The 15,574-nt window shown below is 39.5% G+C and overlaps 1 protein-coding gene across 3 annotated transcripts in view; it reads left to right on the top strand.

Moving 5' to 3' along the window:
• The window catches only part of TASOR2 (transcription activation suppressor family member 2), an 86,841-nt gene that overhangs the window by 38,124 nt on the left and 33,143 nt on the right, over nucleotides 1–15,574 (top strand). For all 3 annotated transcript variants that reach the window (XM_075552430.1, XM_075552431.1, XM_075552432.1), the window contains 9 exons: nucleotides 3,401–3,538; nucleotides 3,652–3,770; nucleotides 3,851–3,870; nucleotides 3,959–4,058; nucleotides 8,443–8,543; nucleotides 9,278–9,381; nucleotides 11,567–11,639; nucleotides 11,736–11,798; nucleotides 13,064–13,780. In XM_075552430.1, the coding sequence (XP_075408545.1) occupies nucleotides 3,751–3,770; nucleotides 3,851–3,870; nucleotides 3,959–4,058; nucleotides 8,443–8,543; nucleotides 9,278–9,381; nucleotides 11,567–11,639; nucleotides 11,736–11,798; nucleotides 13,064–13,780 (1,198 nt within the window). In that variant the 5' untranslated portion in view covers nucleotides 3,401–3,538; nucleotides 3,652–3,750. The remainder of the gene's footprint in view (nucleotides 1–3,400; nucleotides 3,539–3,651; nucleotides 3,771–3,850; nucleotides 3,871–3,958; nucleotides 4,059–8,442; nucleotides 8,544–9,277; nucleotides 9,382–11,566; nucleotides 11,640–11,735; nucleotides 11,799–13,063; nucleotides 13,781–15,574) is intronic.

Here is a 15,574-nt window from a genome sequence, read left to right as displayed (position 1 = left end):
GGGTGCTTACTGAGAAGGGCTATTTTTATTCTTTACTTTATAAATATAATCTTTTTGGGTTGATAACAGAAAAGGTAGGACTTTTGACACATAATATTCATTCTGTAAATTAAAAATTAATATTTGGGATAGAATGGGACTTTTAAAAGTTCATGGAAAAATAGAATTAAAAGATAATGTAGTTTTTTCCATGAGCATTTTGAAGGCTCTTAGTATGTTTCCCACCCAAAAAAGATTTATTGATTTTTTTTTTAAACAACCCATAGCTAATTTATATTGTTATCTCCCATTCTGTTTTCAAACTTAACCTTATATCATGAACATTTTCTAATGTTATTAAATATTATTTAAAATAACTTAAAATTATCCCATGATATTTCAAGTAAGCTTGATTTTTTTTTTTTTAAACTTTTTGGAGCGGCTTGCAACCCTTGATGAAAAGAATTCTATAATGGAAATACTACCAGTTGTTCAGTAATCAAGGCTGATGACTTGCTAAGAACTTGAATTCTAGTTTGCTCTTTGTTGATTCACTAAGTTCTGGATGAATGCAAGCTACTCTTGGTTTATAATTTACAACTGAATACTTCAGGGTAGAAACTCGTCTTTTGAAAATTTAAGTTTTATATGTCTTCTGTAAAATATAACAGTTATTGAACAGTTATGTTTCTGGTAGGCTACACAGTTTTTATTTTAAAACAATAGTTCTCTTAAATTTAAGGTAATTCCTATATATTTTTTGTTTTTGTGATAGATGCTATGGACATTTGCCTCAAAGAGGCCCAAGCATACCCATCTTTTTAAAAAAAATTTATTTTATTGGTGCTCTTACACTCTTATCACAATCCATAGATATATCTATTGTGTCAAACACATCTGTACATATGTTGTCATCTTTTTCAAAACATTTTCTTTCTACTTGAGCCCTTGTTATCAGCTTATTTTTCCTCCTTCCCCTCACTTCCCATGTCCCCTTGATAATTTATATATTATTCTTTTTTACCTATGTCTTGTACCTACCGCTGTCTCCATTCACCCACTTTTTCTGTCCATCCCCCTGGGAGGGGTCCATGCATCGATTATTGTGATTGGTTCCCTCTTTCTCCCCCCTACCCCTTCCCTTACCCTCCTAGTATCACTGCTCCCCTTATTGGTCCTGAGGAGTTTATCTGTTCTGGATGTCCTGTGTTGCGAGCTCTTCTCTGTACCAAATACATGTTCTGGTCCAGCCAGATTTGCAAGATAGAATTGGAGTCATGGTAGTGGAGCCAGCAGAGGGGAGGTGGGAAGGAGGAAGCATTAGAGAACTAGAGGAAGTGATACACTGCACCTTGACTGGCTGGTCTCTTCCTCATGGGCCTTCTGACAGACGGTGTCCAATTGACTACTGATGGGCTTTGGGTCTCCACTCTGCCCTCCCCCTCATTCCCATTGATACGATATTTTTTGTTTGTTTCTTTTGGGTCTTTGATACCTGATCCCATCGACACCTCATGATCACACAGGCTGGTGTGCTTCTTCCATGTGGGTTTTGAGCTTCTCAGCTGGATGGCTGCTTGTTTATCTTCAAGCCTTTAAGACCCCAGATGCTTTATCTTTTGATAGCCGGGCACCATCAGCTTTCTTCACCACATTTACTTATGTACCCAGTTTGTCTTCAGTGATCGAGTCAGGCAAGGTTGACATCACAGAGTGCTGTGTTAGTAGAACTAATTGTTCTTGCGTTGAGGACATGCCCAATGTCCATCTGCTACCGTAATACTTTATAATAAATATATGAACCTAGATCTATTCTCGTCATTATATGTGTGTGTGTGTGTGTGTGTGTGTGTATACATGCCTGTATTTAGATCTCTAAATGTCCTTTGCCTCCTTGATCTTTCCTCTATTTTCTTTTACTTTCTTCTTGTCCCACTGTCATGTTCAGCCTTCGTTCGGGTTTTGATAATTCCTCTTGGCTACATTGCGCTTGATCAAGCCCCACCAAGACTCTTAGGCCCCTCTTGCTATCAATTTTAGATCACTTATTCTTCCCTTGTCCCTGGGTTTGTTGGCACTGCCTCTCTCCTTTCCCCCCAAACCATCGGTCCCATTGTTCTCTCCTCTGGATTGTTCATCCGCCTATCTTTTCCAGATAGACATGCATAGACAATAATATGCACAAAAAGCAAAGCAAAACATAACCAAAAAAGAAGACAAAAAAATAAATCAATAGCTAATACAACAAAAGGGAAAAATAAAACCAACAACAAAAACTGAAAAGCCCTCAAACAGTTCCAGGTCTGCCTTTATGAGTGTTCCCCAGTGGAGTCCACTGGGGCGCCACGCCCTGGCCCCAAAGTCCACCTTTGGCATTCCTCAGGGACTTTGTTGCTTTGCTCCCCTTGCTGCTCCGCTGTACGCCTCCCCAGTGTGGTGGAGTCAGATTAGGCATCTCTCCCATACTGTGCCCCCAGTGCTGGCCCCCTCAGTGCTCTGTGTCACTGAGGGATGTCATCGTGTCTTGTGATGGAGCTAGCCCTGTGGCCCTCTCTGTGCATTGGCTGCTCGGAGCCAGAGTATTGTCCTCAGGGGTTGGAGTATGTTCAATTCTCACCTTCCCTCTTCCTTTGCTCCTGATAAAGATGTGCCCCACTTCCTGAGCTGCACCTTCAGTGCTGTCCTCTTAAGTGCATTCCTTTGGGGAGGGAGGGAGGGAGGGAATGCCCATGTAGTTGGGATTTGGGGCTGGCCCCGCAGACCTCTTTATTGGTTCCCTGCTTCATGACTGTATGTTGCATTCACACCTTGGTGCACTGGGTTGAAGTCTGGTCCCTCTCCCTCTCCTGTGGAGACACAAACAACACCCTTCCCTTGGGTGGGTTAGTGCCCTGTTCCCCCACTACCTCTTTTTCCCACCCCCTCCTTATTAGTTGGCTGCCATATGTATCCCTGGGTTGGGTTTGGCACCTGCTGTTGTAACTAGACGTCACCCTGGGAATGCATGTTTCTGTTTGCTTTTCCCATATGTTCCTGTTTGCTTTTTTTTTTTTTTGCTTATTGGACTCGTGTTGCACTTGTCCTTTTGTGCTTGGCTTACTTGACTGCTTAATTTCCTTCAGTTCTTCTCAAGCGATGGTGTGTTTCATGCATTCTTCACTGCTTTTTAGGGATATGTAGTACTCCATTTTTTAAATAGTTTTAAGGGGGTTATGGATGAACAAAACTATTACTGGTTAAAAAAAACTATTGGTCTTTACATACGTGTAGAGTATTAATTGCAAATTATATAAGCATAAATCTTAGCACAGTTAACTATTAGTTGAAACATCTCTGTTTTTATTAGAGTATTTACAGGAACTCTAGAGTAAAGTTTACAACTACCTGAATATATCTGATTAATCTTGACATTTAATTCTAGGGAAAGGTAAAGTTTGTGCCTGAGAATTACACAGCGAACTATCCGAGGCCATCTTCTGGCTGTGATTGCCACGTGGCTGCACATCTTTACCAGGTTTCTCCTAAGACAAGTCATTTTCGTGCCTTTGAACTAAGTCAGGTATAGTCACCTATGAATACGTATATTTCTGAATCAAATGTGGTAAATTTCAGGGTGGGGTAGAGTTGAAACAAATGGTGCAACACTGATAATACTTGTGTTTCTTCTTTCAGTACTACCTCTATGAAGTTTCAGGCAGCACTATAACTGAGCGCCCCAGACAGGTCTGTCCGTATGTCATTGTAGCTTTTCAATACAGGGAGCCTAGAAAGATGGAGCCTCATAAAAGCATGTAAGTAAGTGGGCACATTCTTTGTTTCACTCATTTTGTTTTATTTAATCTTTTAAAAACGACTCTCTTTTTCCCCCTAGATATGAACTCTATGAAAATGGTAAGAAATTCTATTTCTTTGGGGGTTTAGTTAAAGTAATTACATCATTGAAAATAATACCTTTCTTTATTATCTTTATTTTTTTAAGTTCTCCTCACTCCATGGAAAGGGAAATTCATTGTTCAAGGCTATCTGCTTTGTGATATAACTCTTTTGTCTACCTACGGTACAGTGATACCAACTCAGCTGTAAGTATTGAATTTTATGTCTTTTCCTAATGGTTAGATTTTTTTAAAAAATTATTTTTATTCTTATTTTGAGGTCTTGATGGTAATTCCAGGTGTGAAATTAGTATAAAGTAGAGCAGATGTGCTTGGTATTTGATTGGGTGCTTTCAGACAGGGAGCAGTATAGAGGACAGGGCATGCCAGAAGATCTAAAGTCTGATCTAAATTCTGTTCTTGGCTTTGAAATACATTTTAAAAATAAATTTAAACTACATTTTCCATCTCAGTATCCTAATCCCTTAATGGGATAATGACTGCTCAAGATAAATATTTGATACTAAAAGTTTGACTTTCCCATGAGACAAGCCCGTTTTGCCTAGAGAGCAGATGTAGCAGATTGTAGCCATTTTATCTCATTATTGATTGATGGTCATTACTAGGATTTTCAATGCCCAAGTTTCTAATTTTCCTTGAACAGCATTAACTAGAATAGTTGTTATGGGTATCTATAATATAATGAATTATCATTGATGTCTTTCTCTGGAGAACTGTGAAGGTTATCTTATGGAGTTGTTTTGCTCAGTCTTTTCTTACATTGTCCTCTTAATTGAAAAATAAAGGTAGTGTAACTGAAATGTTAGGGCAAAAATGGGCGTGCTGTCAGGATTCATTATCCTAGTATTAGAGTCTAATCCATAGAAGAAAATCAGATTTCAGTGGGTCACTAAATAGAGCATAAAAGAAAGCTCTACCTCATCACATAGTGGAACTAAGAAGTAAAGAAAGAATGATGAAATCAGACAGTCACATAGTTATTAGTCAGGGGCTCTCTGATCAGATCTGCAGGATCAGCCATTTCAAACCACCAGCCCCCTCCCTCCTCCAGAGAAAGGTAGGGCTTTCTGCACAGTAGCTCATAGGGGAAGTTCTACTATGTCTTACAGCAGTGGTTCTCAACCTGGGGGTCGGGTCACGGCCCCATGGGGGGGTGTCAAATGACCCTTTCACAGGGGTTGCCCGATTCATAATAGCGGTAAAATTACAGTTGTGAAGTAGCAGCGAAAATAATTTTATGGTTGGGGAGTCACCACAACATGAGGAACTGTATTAAGGGGTTGCAGCATGAGGAAGGTTGAGAACCACTGTCCTATAGGGTCACTCTGACCCAACATTTTCTTGATGGCAGTGAGTTTGGTTTTTGGTTTATAGTAATTAGTCATTAGAAGCTAAGTGTAGTAGTTGAAAATTTGATAGTTTTGCAGTCTCAAAGTATTTCCCCATAACTTGCTTAAGAATCTCAAAAGGAAAAATATAGGCTTCATAGGAGAGGAAACTGACAGATACCATCTTAACCAAGTGGTTAAGTTCATGTCACCAGTTATGTACTAGATATCATGTGCCTCCTGACACGCTCTGAAAAACGACAGTATATCACTCTGTGGCATGCCTGCCAAAAACCCAATCAAGAAGACATATCTGCTGTTTCCAAAATGAGGTATATATTCTGCAAAATAAATGGTCTGTATTTAAAAATACCCAAATCACTCATTAAAGATGACTTAAAAATACATGAAAAGTGAATGCAGTGTGTATTACTGGGTTGGAGCCTGCACAAGGAAAAGCAGTCATTTCTTTTGCTATTATCCAAAGACCAAAGCCATTGCCACTGAGTGGTACCCCCCCGAGTGTTTCAGAGGTGGTGAATCTCTGTGGAAGCCGACTGCCATGTCTGCCTCCCGCGCAGGAGCTACTCGGAGGCTCCGGTTGCTGACCTTTTTTAGGTAGCACCTGAGTGCATAGCCACCAACCCAGTGGGGCTTCTCTTTGGCTGCAGAGGACAGTAATGCGCCAGTTGGGAGCATTAATAATATCTATAGGTTAAGTCATGTTGTTGCTCGGTGCCGATGAGTTGGTTCCAACTCGTTTCCTTTGTACAACGGAACAACTGCCTAGTCCTATGACAACAGCCTCTCACTCATTGCTATGCTGGTCTTCAGTGTTGTAGCCACCCCACCAGTCAATCCAATTGTAGGTCTTCCTCTTTTTCACTGATCCTGCACTTTGCCAAGCATGATGCCATCCTCCAGCGACTGGTCTCTCTGGATAAGATGTCTAAAATAAGCGGAGGCAAAGTCTCACCATCCTTGCATTCTGGCTGTACTTCTGAGAAAGATTTTTTTCGTTCTGGAAGTCCATGGTATATCCAGTGTTCTTCAGCACCATAATCCAAAAACATCAATTTCTTACTCATCGTTCAGCTTGCACATGCATGTGTACTAAGCAATGACAGATACTATGGCTTGGGTCAGGCACACCTTAGCCTCAAAGTGACCTCCTGGCCTTTGAAGACTGAAAGGGTCCTTTGCAGCAGAGTTTTCCAGTGCAACGTGTAGTTTGATCACGTCACTGCTGCTTCCATGGCAATTGATTGTGGATCCAAGTAGAGCAAAATCCTTGATAACTTCAATATTTTCCCCATTTACATGATGTTGATTATTGGTCCAGTTGAGAGGGCAACAACATCACAAGAAAATACTTTTGGAGTTCTCCATTGGCTAACACCAGGGGCCAGGCTTAAACAAAAAGAAAATACGTTTATTTTAGAAACACCTGGAATTATTTAGCGTTAGAGGCATACTTCGTTTATGGTACTTTACTGTATGGCCGAGTGCATTGTTTACAAATTAAAGATTCTTCGTCGTCGGGATCAAAGAACGTTACTGGTCAAAAAATGCACAAATTTTTAACAAAACTCAAGTGGACATCGTCTCAATCATTGAAGCTTTGCTGCAAATTTATGAGAATGCTGTCTCACAGAAACAACAGTTTTTAGATGGCCTGAGTGGTTTCGGGAAAATTGGGAAGATCAGAAAGATGAGCCAAGAGAGGAAAGCATGTCATTCTGGAAAAGGAAGAAACTGTGTCTGAAGTCTACAAATTTATGGAGGGAGATCATCAAATTACCATTGCATCAATGAGACTGAGACTGGGAACATACATGATTCAGCATTTTTTATTTTAAGGGTATATCTTGGCCTCGGCAAAGTTTTGGCTAAATGAGTGTCAAAAGTTCCCAGAAAATCAGCTAGCTCAGAGCTGATCTTTCTATCCGTTCTTTGATCCAGATGGAAGCTCATGAAGACTTCAGGGAATGAATTGTTGGATAAGATCCAGAGATCAAGATCAAATGAAACAATAGCTTGGGGGGATGGGGGGGTTTGGAGGCCAGTTAAATTCAAGGCGTTGAGGTCACGCTAGGAATTACGGCAACAACTTTTTTGAGATTGATTCCAAGTGGTTAATGTTGACAGAACTACCAAGAGGGACTTATCATGAAGAAGTTTTATGAAAATTGAAAACTGCATTGGTGAGAAAAGGCTAGAAAAGTTATGTCAAGGAATTTTTTTCCCCATCACAACAGTGCACGTGCTGGTTCTTTGAAGGTAGCAAGGACTGTTTTTTTTTTTTAAACATTTTATTAGGGGCTCATACAACTCTTTTCACAATCCATACATATACATACATCAATGGTATAAAGCACATCCGCACATTCCCTGCCCCAATCATTCTCAAGGCATTTGCTCTCCACTTAAGCCCTTTGCATCAGGTCCTCTTTTTTTTTTCCGCTCCCTCATGTGCCCTTAGTAATTTATACATTGTTATTTTGTCATATCTTGCCGTATCCGGAGTCTCCCTTTCCCTCCTTCTCTGCCCTCCATCCCCCAGGGAGGAGGTCACATGTGGATTCTTGTAATCAGTTCCCCCTTTCTAACCCAGTCACCCTCCACTCTCCCAGCATCACCCCTCACACCCCTGGTCCTGAAGGTATCGTCCACCCTGGATTCCCTGTGCCTCCAGCAAGGACTGTCTTATATGAAACCTTACCCCGTGAACCCTGCAGCCCTGATCATGCCCCTGGAGACTTCCTTTTGTTCCTTAAACTGAGAGCATGTAAAAAAGAACATGCTTCGATCCCATTTAGGATGCTACACCTTAAATATTAACACATTGTAAATCGAAGAGCACAGCATTCTTCAGGGAAGGGTTGGAGAGATGGAAACACTGCTTTCAGAAGTGTGTAGACCTAGATGGAGGCTATACCAGGACACAATAAGTTCACATTGTGATGTGTGTTTAATAAAAGTTTCTCGCAATATGTATTTTTTTTACTTACCTTCAAATGCATTTAGAAAATGCGAACATATTAGCAGGCAATGAATTATATGTTAGGTAGTTGAAAATCTATAATATTTACTGCACAGTATTTGACCTGGGAATTTAACAGTTGAAGGGCTTTTTTGTAATTATTATTTTTTTATGTTTGTATTAGAAATAGAAAATAATAGCATTTCATGCATAGTTTCAGTATGTTTTACACCACTCTGTACTTTTTTGTTTTTATTAGACCTTTGGAACTAGATTTTACGTATGTAATGAAAGTAGCGTCTTTGAAAGAGAGACTACCAGAAGCTGCCTTTAAAAAACACAATTACTTGGAGCAAAAAGGTATGTTGGAAGGTATACTACATGGCTCAGACCCTGTTCCAGTTATTTTCAACACTCTCTTTGAAATATGGGACAGTGTGACTCTGTCTTCTAGGGTCACTTGATGACAGTGGATTTATTCACCTTTTCTTATAAACACACACATCATTACCTGTTTTGCCTTTTAAAGACAAACCCAGAAAACAAAAAAAAAATTACTCTGCTATCATATCACTTCTGATTTATGAATGATTTGTAAAAAAGATCTTTTGTGAAAGTGTAACAATATTAGGTTGTTATAGTTCTTCTAGGTCACTTAGAAACTGGTAGGTAGTTTCATGGAAGATGGTACTGAGGGAACTAAGCCAAAAAATGAAAACTCATAACATTTCTAGCAAGAATGGAGTTGTTAATACTTTTACTAGTGTATGTATGTAGTTTTAAACTCAAAAAGTAAAAGTCAAAACATATATGAAGGAAATTTCTTGAATATTTGGATTATTTCACAGAACACTGATGTTTATGTTATTTAAGTATTGTTTGCTTTGTTAATCTACTACAGTGGTTTTGTATAAAATGACAACTTTAAAAAATGATTTATAGTTTTATTAAAGTGACTTAAAACAAAGAATTTTGAAATATAGTGTTTCTAGTTTGTTCATCTGATGTATAAAATAATTTGATTATTAAAATATAATAGCATATTGAGAATAAGAAATAGTCTCTTTGGCATCTTTTCTGGTTTTTCTCTACAGTTTGTCACCAAGATATGTGCTTCAATTTGTATGAGGTGGAACTATCCAACAAACAAGGGGAAAAAATAGATAAACTAACGGAGTACATTAGAAACCAAGAATTGGTAAGGAACAGAATATTAATAGATTTTTCTTAAATTTAGCAATTGAAATAAAATAAAGTGGCTATGCTTAGGTTGAATTATGTTAGCTCGCAGGATTTTCATTGTTGACTGTTTCCTGATCACCAACATATTTTTATCTTCTTCTTTTCTCAGTAGTCAGTATGAAACACAAAGATACAGTTGCTTCTCTGAAACTTTTTTTTTCCTTTCTGTTGTTTGGCAGAATAATGGTGTAGCTATCTAGAGGTTCAGCTTGTGGCCTGTACCTTAATCCACTGGTTTACAGAAACAAAAAAAGTTGTCTCCTGTTTCTGTAGTATTGAAAGTAAGACTAGGGAAGAGTCTACAAGGACCCAGAGAATTCCCTCCATTCATTAGCCAGGGTGCCTCAGTGGGGGGATAAGAATAATGCTTACATTAGAGTCTCATACGGACTTTCTAGTGATTGCCTCCTAATCACCACAAAGGAACAGGAACAAATGAGACAGTGACCACTGTTGAATGTTCATGCCCATAGATGGCAAGAAATTAATACATTATATAGAAGCTGTAACGATAATTTGGTTTTGTGGTAGTACCAGTTGAGGAACTTCAGATTGCGTGTGACAACCCCAAGCTGACTTCAACAGTAATGGGAAGAAATTGGCTTGTATAACTTTCATTCTAGCTGGAAAGGCAGGTTCAAGTGTTGCTTGTTCAGGACTCTGGCTTCTTTGCCCTGTGGCTCCCGCAGCTTTGTCTTTCTCTGGGGGCAGTCCTTGTCTAAGGAAGCTGGCAACCTCCTCAGTTCCTCAAGCTTCTTTTCGGTTAGGAATATTTGTAGATATCTGTCTTCTCATGTAGACTTGGAATTCCTTGAGGGCAAATGCCATGTCTTAATCATCTTTGGCTCATTTGTGCCCGTTATATAGTGGGCACATCATAAATGAATAAAGTATACATGGCATTGTACCTGGCACCCTGAACTTCAAGAGCAGTACAGGGAGAGAGCTCTTTTAACAAAAGATGTATTTTCCTGGGTGTATATAGAAAAGGTTAGAAATACATTTTTAAAAGATTTTATGATTTCTCCCCTCGAAGATTAACATGGGAACTTTATACAACCGTTTCAGTCTATACTTTGAGACACTAATGATAAGATATAGCATGCTTGGGAGAAGGTCAACAAAAAAGAGCAATATAGATGGACACATAGCTTCAACAATGGACTCAGACGTAGGACAGACGGTGAGGATGGTGCAGGACGAGGCAGTGCTCCATTCTGTCTTACATAGGATCACTATGAGTTGGGGCTGACTCAGCGACACGTAACAACAGTATGTCTGCTTGAACATAGCATTGCATCTTTATTTGTGCGTATGTAGTTTTTGTAATGGGGAACAATGGGCAAAAGACCGATGACTTAATGACTTAGAATGACAGCTATCAGATCTTCAAAGGCTGTAGATTCTCTCTGACTGGTGTTTGTTAAAGGAGCACAAGCTTTCTGACAGCTAGAGCTGTCCCATGTCAGACGCTTGCATCCACTGCGGCGTGGATACAGAGCTTGCGCAGTTTGTGGAGGCATCAAGGCATTAAGACTCTCTTTTCTCTTGAGTTCAAGGTTCCACCAAAGACTGTAATATAAAGTAGTGGAAGAGAGGAAGGATTTATTTTCATATGCATTTCTTTTTTTCTCATTATTTTCCATCTCTTGATTTCCATCTACTGATTATATTTTGGCAGATTATCTTCCAGTCTTTTCAGTTTCAGAATTCTGTAATGTGTTTTGATTAAACATATGTTTGATTAGTCCTAGGTTTGATTCATAGGGACTTTGTTGTGGCTGAAGGATAACATTGGCTGTTTGGGCAGCAGTATGAACACTCAACTATCTCAATATAAAAACGCAGTGAGGCTTTTCTGATTGATCTGTATGCAACTGAACACTACTCTAAAATGAATCTTGACTGTTGGCAGTTATTATATGTAGTCTCAAGACTGTCTGAGGGCATAGGAATTTGCAGTTTTTTATATTGGGCCAAAATTCCCCCAATTCCCATGAACATTAAAAGTTTCCGTCATCTTTTTTTTTTTCTTTCAATGAATTTAAAATGTGATTGAAACAGTGTAGTAGAGGAAGAAAGGAGAAGGTTGAAGAATCTTTCATGTGCATTTTACTTTTTGTTTTTAATGTTTGTGTCAGGCACTAATCAAATGCTTAGAAGATCGAGGTGCTTTGATTTTACTTACATCATCAGCCATAATGTCAGATACAGGTAATGACAACTTCATTGAAATAAAAATATTTTCCATATGCTTCTTTTTGCTTTCCAAGGCCAACAGCTTATAACTTCTGATCCTCCTTCATACAGGTTTGGAAGATGAACAGATGGGTCTACGTGGGTTGCATTTATTCCGCCCATCTCCATCAGAAGGTAACATACAATGACTAAATCTGTTGGCTATTTATCTTGACCTCTCCGTGGCATATGACACTGTGACCTTCTGCTTTTCCTTGATCCTGCTTTTATTTCTTTTGTAGGCTTATTATGTCCTTTAAATTTCAGATACATATATACATTTACGTATTTCAAGCGTACCTCAAATTCAGCATGTCCACAGAAATCTGCCCTCTTTCTTCAATGTTCCCTGTGTTTGTGAGTGACTTCACTATCCAAGCCAGAAACCTAGGACTTAATTTTAATACCTTCTTCAGAACTAAGTTCTAACAGTTTAACTTGGTAAATATCTTTTGAATCTTTTGGGAACATTTTCCCACTGACATTGCTACACTCTGTCCATACTATTGATGTGCCTCTCCACTATCAGGAGAAAGCTCTGTGGTCATAGAATATGTACTTTTATTACCCTTATTCAATCTTCTCTGGATATTATATTTACCCTATTAATAACAAGTCATTAGCTTGCAATCGTTCTTATGCTAAATTCATACCCTTCTCTTTAACAAGGCCTTCAAAGCCTTGTGTGATTTGGTCTCTGCCTAGATTTCCAGCCTTATTGCCACCTATGTCTTCAACCTTTTTTCCAATTATTAGGTGCTTTAGCCGTATTGACAATCATTCAGTTTCTTGACAGTATCAGGCTTATTCCCAGCTGCAAGATTTGTATACCCTGCTGTCTTTGCCTAAAGAAAGTTCACAGGCAACCTCAAATATCATCAGGAAAAGCTGTCTTTAAAATCTACCCTTCTCCTTCCTATATTCATTTCTTCTCTAATGTTAAGATTTCATATACTTTCTGTTGATCTAATTATATAAGTGTGTGTTTACCACATATACTGTCAGGGAAAAGACCTTGATTATTTTGTCTTCCATTATATTTACAGTACTTGGCTGATTGTTGGCTCTCAATATTTGCTAAATGAATAAATGCATAAATATTATTTTCTTATACTCCTCAGAGTATAATTGTTTTATGCTATAGGTTTTCTTGGACTTGGAAATAGAATTCCATATTTTCTTTTGAACTGATTATATTTTAAATAACTCTTTTCCAATTCTGTGTGTGTGTGCACGCGTCTCTGTGGTGTAATATGGTTTTAAATAAACATTTAAACAAGAATACCCATAAGTCTTCTGTTAATTGCCAATACTATGGAAAAATACAGGAATGTATTTACAGAAACAGGCAGAAAAAAATGAAATTGAAGTAATTTTTAATGTATGTATTTTTATTTTAGGGATGGAAGATTCAAAAGTTGAAGAAGGCATCTCATTGAAGGTGACACCTATCATACCCACCCTCCACCGTGCGCTGCTGGAAGCACAGAAGTCCTTGACTGAAGGAACTCCTCTAAACAAACTCATACAGCACAGGATCCGAGAGCTGTGCAAGGTGGACAAAAGTCCATCATCGCTAGCTGCTGCTGCTGCTCAGGATGGAATTAAAGAGACTGCGCTCCGTGGCAGACTGCCCGATGACTTTGACTTGGTTCCTCCAGCTGAAAAGTGCCCGTTACAGTCTTTGACTCAGTTAGAGTCCTATCTTTCAGATCCTGGTCACTATGTGCTGGACGTGTGTACTGCTTTAGATTTAATAGCAAAGCACCCTCAGTCACCTTGTTTTTCCGATGGAATTTGTGATGCCGGATTTTCTCTATCTATGACTCCAGAACCTGATTTTCATGACTCCGAGGCAGAATTTAGAAAAGAAACAGAAAAGAATTCTGAGGATATTTTTAAAGCAAGGAAAAGAAATGTGGTTCCATTAAGTTCAGCTGCAAATCTGAGAGTTCAGCCAAAGAGGAAGGCAAGCACTCCCCTTGTGGTACAGAGTGAAGGGATGAACATGTGCTGCCCATTTCCCAGAAGAACTGCTGCGGGAGCAAACAAGGGCTCGGACTTAGCAACAACCCTAAAGTTAGCTAAAGGGCAGTTTCCTCAAAAAAGAAAAAGAGGTAAGCAGTCTTTTTGTTTTTTAAGTTACTATTTTTTAAAATTTAATCATTTTATTTGGGTTTCATACAACTTACCACAATCCATGCACGTATGCATTGTGTCAAGAACATATGTACATTTGTTGCCATCATCATTCTCAAAACATTTGCTTTCTACTGAGCCCTTAATATCAGCTCCTCATCTCTCCTCTCCCTCTCTGCTGCCCCCTCCCTCATGAACTATTGATAATTTATAAATGATTATATTGTCTTATCTTACACTTTCTGACATCTTCTTTCACCCACTTTTCTGTTGTCCATCCTCCAGGGAGGAGGTTATATGTAGATCCTTATAATTGGTTCCCCCTTTCCACCCCACCCTCCCTCCACCCTCCTGGTAGTGCCACTCTCAGCACTGGTCCTGAGACAGAGCAAAACCAAGGGAGGTGAGCACACAATGATTTTTTTGTTCTTTGATGCCTGATTAACTGATCCCTTCGGAACCTCGTAACATACAGGCTGGTGTGCTTCCTCCATGTGGGCTTTGTTGCTTCTGAGCTAGATGGTCGCTTGTTACCTTCAAACCTTTAAGACCCCAGATGCTATATCTTTTGATAGCCAGGTACCATCAGCTTTCTTCACCACATTTGCTTATTCACCCGCTTTGTCTTCAGCGGTGTGTCGGAAGGTGCGCATCATAGAATGCCAATTTAATAGAAGAAGAAAGTATTCTTGCATTGAGGGAGTGCTTGAGTGGAGGCCCAATATCCTTCTGCCACCTTAATACTAAACCTATAAATATATGCACATAGATCTATTTCCCCATCTCCTTGTATATAAATATATTTGCATATGTACATGTCTTTATCTAGATCTCTCTAAATGCTCTCTGCCTCCTAGCTCTTTCCTCTATTTCCCTTGACTTTCCCCCTGTCCCACTATCATGCTCAATCCCCACCAGGGTTTCAGCAATTTCTGTTTGTTATATTACCCTTGATCATCCCCTACCAGGCCTCCCACACCCACCTCACCACCAATTTGGATCACTTGTTCTTCCCTTGTCCCTGGGTTTGTTAGCACCACTTCGTTCCCCCCCCTAAACCCCCTTCTCACATGTTCCCCCGGAACTATCGGTCTCATTGTTTTCTCCTCTAGATAGTTCATCCAGCCTATCTTATTTAGACAGACCTGCGGAGATAATAACATGCACAAAAACAAGACAGAGCAAAATCAAGCAACAACATACAACAAACCAATGACAAAAAAACAAAACAAGAAAGAAAAGCTTGTAGTTAGTTGAAGGATCGTTTGTTGGCCTTTTGGTGTTTTCCAGTCCAGTCTGTTGGGGCACCATGCCCCTGGCCCAAAGTCCACCTTCAGCATTCACTGGGGACCTCGCCGCTCTATTCCCTTGCTCTTCTGTTGCACCCCCTTTGTTTTTTGCCCCGGTGTGCGGGATCAGTTCGGGATAATTCCCACACTGTGTCTCCAGTGTTGTCCCTTGTAGGGCTATGGGTCAGTGGTCAGGAGACTTTCTGTGAGTTACTAAATTTGCAAGTATAACTAACTCTTAAAGCACTCCACCTGTCCAGGTCAGTGCTCTCAGATGTGTGGAGGATGGCTTGGCAGTAACAGGTAGGAACGTCTTAGAATTGCCAACACTTCCAGGTGATTTGTCTGCTTGCTGAAGGTGGAGAAACAGCTCTGGATATTTGATAAAAACAAAGAAATAGGAAACACTATACAGCTCCTCCAAAGCTTATGTTTTACTTCTAAAGCTCTTCAAATGTTTACTCTCTTACCATCAAGTACCCT

The sequence above is a fragment of the Tenrec ecaudatus genome, chromosome 6 (assembly GCF_050624435.1).
Source record: "Tenrec ecaudatus isolate mTenEca1 chromosome 6, mTenEca1.hap1, whole genome shotgun sequence".
Lineage (NCBI taxonomy): Eukaryota > Metazoa > Chordata > Mammalia > Afrosoricida > Tenrecidae > Tenrec > Tenrec ecaudatus.
Note: the sequence above shows the minus strand (reverse complement) of the source record. Positions and strands in the feature narration are given on the sequence as shown.